At 42.2% G+C, this 3,496-nt stretch overlaps 1 protein-coding gene across 1 annotated transcript; it reads left to right on the top strand.

The window, feature by feature from the left end:
- The first annotated feature begins 2,210 nt into the window (after window positions 1-2,210).
- On the top strand, window positions 2,211-2,894 carry LOC110941517. The gene is made up of 2 exons (XM_022183160.1): window positions 2,211-2,396; window positions 2,508-2,894. The coding sequence occupies exons 1-2, from the start codon at window positions 2,211-2,213 to the stop codon at window positions 2,892-2,894; spliced, it is 573 nt and encodes a 190-aa protein (XP_022038852.1).
- Window positions 2,895-3,496: the final 602 nt, after the last annotated feature.

Raw genomic sequence — 3,496 nt, 5'->3', positions numbered from 1 at the left:
CCCAACTCTAGAAAAAGGCCTAGATTAGAGTTTGATCCTAATGGTTTAGACCCATTTGGGCTTGATGTGCTTTTAGGCCTAAATAAAGACAACCAGGTGGAGTCCAGTGTGTCTAAGGGGACAATTAACGAAGATGTAGAGCTAGGACTCTCTTCTCAGTCGACTGTTGAGTTACAGGAGGATACCTCGGTTTCAGTGCAAGAGAAAGCTTCCCAGAATAATCAAGGCTTTACCGACGGAGAAAAGCTAAGGAATATGGAGGTACAATCGAATTCTTTGGCAGACAGTGGGGGTATCCGTAAGGAGGTAGATAGCACTATTCAATTGGGGTCTTTGGCGGGGGCGCAATTGGGGAACTTCCAGGATTTGGTGACCAAAGTGGTTGAAGAAGAGGGTCTACAATCAGGTACCTTATGAACTTCTTGTCCTTGAATGTTAGGGGTTTGGGGGATTTAGGGAAGAAAGGGTGGGTCAAGGAGTTAAAGACAAAGAATGGGGTGGACTTTGTCGGGTTACAGGTGACTAAGTTGGTGGAGGCTGAAAGGTTTGATGGTAGTGTTTGCTGGGGAAGGGGGGATTTTGATATTGTTATGGTAGAAGCTTCGGGTAGATCCAGTGGTGTGTTAAATATGTGGAATACAAAGGTCTTCAAAAAAAAACTCAGTTGTTTCTGATCCGAATTTTTTGCTTACGTCGGGGTTCCTAGTAGAAGACGGGTCGCAACTAAATGTATTGAACGTTTTCGCGCCACAAAAAATTGTGGCTAAAAGGATTCTTTGGGACAAACTTAAAGCGGTGATTAGTAGTGTCCAAGGTTTGTGGGTCGTTTTGGGGGATTTCAACGTTTCTCGATGTCCAAAAGAAAGAAAGAATTCCAAATTTAATCATACCAGTGCTTCGGATTTGAATTTTTTTTTATTGATGAGGTAGGCTTACAAGAGTATTTTATGAGGGGAAATAGGTTCACTTACGTGGCAGCAAATAACATAACATAAAGTTAAGTAAGATTGATAGAATTCTGGTATGTCAAAGCTTCTTTAATAGGTGGCCGAGGGCTTGCCTAAGATCTCTGCCGAGGGACAGGTCGGATCATACGCCATTGCTGTTATCTTTGGTGGATTCCAACTTCGGGTATAAACCGTTCCGTTGGTTTAACTCCTGATTAGAGAGATAGGGCTGCCAGGATGTCGTGGTTAAGGCGTTCAGTGAATGCCCCTTTGAGGGGTGCCCAGATGTGGTTATATTGAAAAAGTTAAAATTTGTTAGGGATGCACTTAGGAAATGGTGGGCTGAAGTTATTCGAAAAGAAGGAGAGGTATTGGAAACTTATAAGAATGAAATTCAAAGGCTAGAGATCATAATGGAAGAAAGGGAATTGGAGGAAGATGAGATTTGGATATGGGAAGAATGTAAAAAAGGAGTGGCTCGGGTTAATCATTGGAAGTGTCGAGACTTACTTCAGAAATCACGGCTTAGATGGGCTTCGAAGGGCGATGACAATTCTGCTTTCTTTCATAGGGTGGTGAATGGTAGAAAAGCATCAAAAATGACATTCCGGGCCTGCTGGTGGATGGTCAATGGATTTCTAAGCCTAGTTTAGTCAAGAAAGAAGTTTTAAAATTTTTTCGGGATCACTTCACTGAAAAGTACGTGAGGAGACCGAATCTAGTTTGTGACAATCTTAATGTTCTTCCAGGAGAGGATGCAGCGAGGCTAGTCCGGGCTTTTACTAAGGAGGAGATAAAGGAGGCGGTGTTTGAGTGTGGGTCGGACAGGGCTCCGGGACCAGACGGCTTTAATTTCAAGTTTATAAAAATTTTTTGGAGTTCCTTGGAAGGTGATTTTGTCAAGTTATTCAATAGTTTCCACGATACCGGCGTGATTAGTAGAAGATGTAGTACCTCATTTATTACGTTAGTTCCGAAGACTAGTTCTCCGGTTGGGCTAAAAGATTATAGGCCAATCACTTTAGTTGGGGTTGTTAGTAAAATTATTTCTAAAGTGTTGGCTTTAAGGATAAAGGAGATAATGGGGAAAATCATTTCAAAGTCGCAGACGGCATTTCTTAAAGACAGATTTATTTTGGATGGTCCTCTAATGATTAACGAGTTGTATGGTTGGGTCAAAAAGTCGGGGCAGAAGGGGTTTTTGTTGAAGCTCGATTTCGAAAAGGCGTACGAAAATGTTAATTGGGGTTCCTGATTGCGATGATGGGCCAAATGGGTTTTCCTAACAAATGGTGCCTCTTGGTGAAGGGGATTCTTGAGTCTGCTAGATCGGCCGTCTTGGTCAATGGATCGCCCACGTTCGAATTTCAATGTCAAAAGGGGATCAGGCAAGGAGATCCTCTTTCTCCGTTTTTATTTCTTATCGTTAAGGAGGCTTTCTCATCTATAGTTAGTAAAGCTTGTGTTTTGGGGGAGATAAAGGATCTTAAAGCTTCCTTTGGGGGCCCTTCTATTTCGCATTTATTATATGCAGACGATGCTCTGATTATGGGGGAATAGTCGAGGGATAATATTGAGAAAACAGCAAAGTTACTTAGAGTTTTCTATATTTGCTCGGGGTTGAAAATAAATTTAAAGAAATCTCGTTTGTTTGGCATTGGCTTTGAAGGTGAAGAGGCATGTGATATGGCGAGTATTTTGGGGTGTAGAGTGGGGGAGTTCCCCTTTGACTATTTGGGGATTAAAGTTGGAGCGAATATGAATAAGATCTGCCATTGGGATTCGGTTATTGACACGGTTAAACGTCGATTAGCTTCTTGGAAGGCCAATATGCTATCCATGGGAAGCAGACTTACCTTAATCAAATCGGTGCTGGCTAGTTTGCCCGTCTACTACTTATCTATATACAAAGCCCCAAGTAAAGTGACGGATCTTATAGAAAATTGATGAGAAATTTCCTATGGGCAGGCTCGAGTGAAACGAAAAAAATGAATTGGGTTGCGTGGGAGACAGTCACAAAGTCGAAGAAAAATGATGGTTTGGGTATAACTAAGTTAAAGGATGTTAATTTTGCTCTTTTAGCAAAATGGGCTTGGAGATTCAAAAATAATAAGGATAGTATTTGGCGAAGAGTGGTTTAGATGGTTCATGGGGGGAGGGGTCGGTGGGATTTTCTCCCTCTCAATCGTCGGTTTAAAGGTTGCTCGAATGCTATTGTTAAAGAGATGGACAGACGGTCATTTAACGGGAAGAGTATCAGTTCGCTTTTTAGGGCGAAGGTCGGGAATGGTTTGACGGTTAACTTCTGGACGGATCTTTGGGTAGGAGAGACTGTCTTAAAACACTGGTGGCCGAGGCTTTATAATTTGGAGCGGGTTAAAGATTGTTCAGTTGCGGCAAGGCTTCAACAATACAATGGAGGTTTACGGTTCGTTCCGGATTGGAAAAGGGCCTTGTCCTCTGTAGAAGATTTGTCTGTAATGCAGGACGTGTGGTTTCTTTTTTAACAATGTTATGTACACAGGTTCCAAAGATACTTGGTTGTGGGG

Source organism: Helianthus annuus, chromosome 15 (genome assembly GCF_002127325.2).
Source record: "Helianthus annuus cultivar XRQ/B chromosome 15, HanXRQr2.0-SUNRISE, whole genome shotgun sequence".
Taxonomy (NCBI): domain Eukaryota; kingdom Viridiplantae; phylum Streptophyta; class Magnoliopsida; order Asterales; family Asteraceae; genus Helianthus; species Helianthus annuus.
This window is presented reverse-complemented; position numbering and strand designations above follow the sequence as displayed.

Coding starts and splice junctions, on each gene's coding strand:
- LOC110941517 (XM_022183160.1), top strand. CDS start 2,211: ATGGGCCAAATGGGTTTTCCTAACAAATGGTGCCTCTTGGTGAAGGGG. Junction 2,397..2,507: donor AGGAGGCTTTCTCATCTATA/GTTAGTAAAGCT, acceptor ATGGGGGAATAG/TCGAGGGATAATATTGAGAA.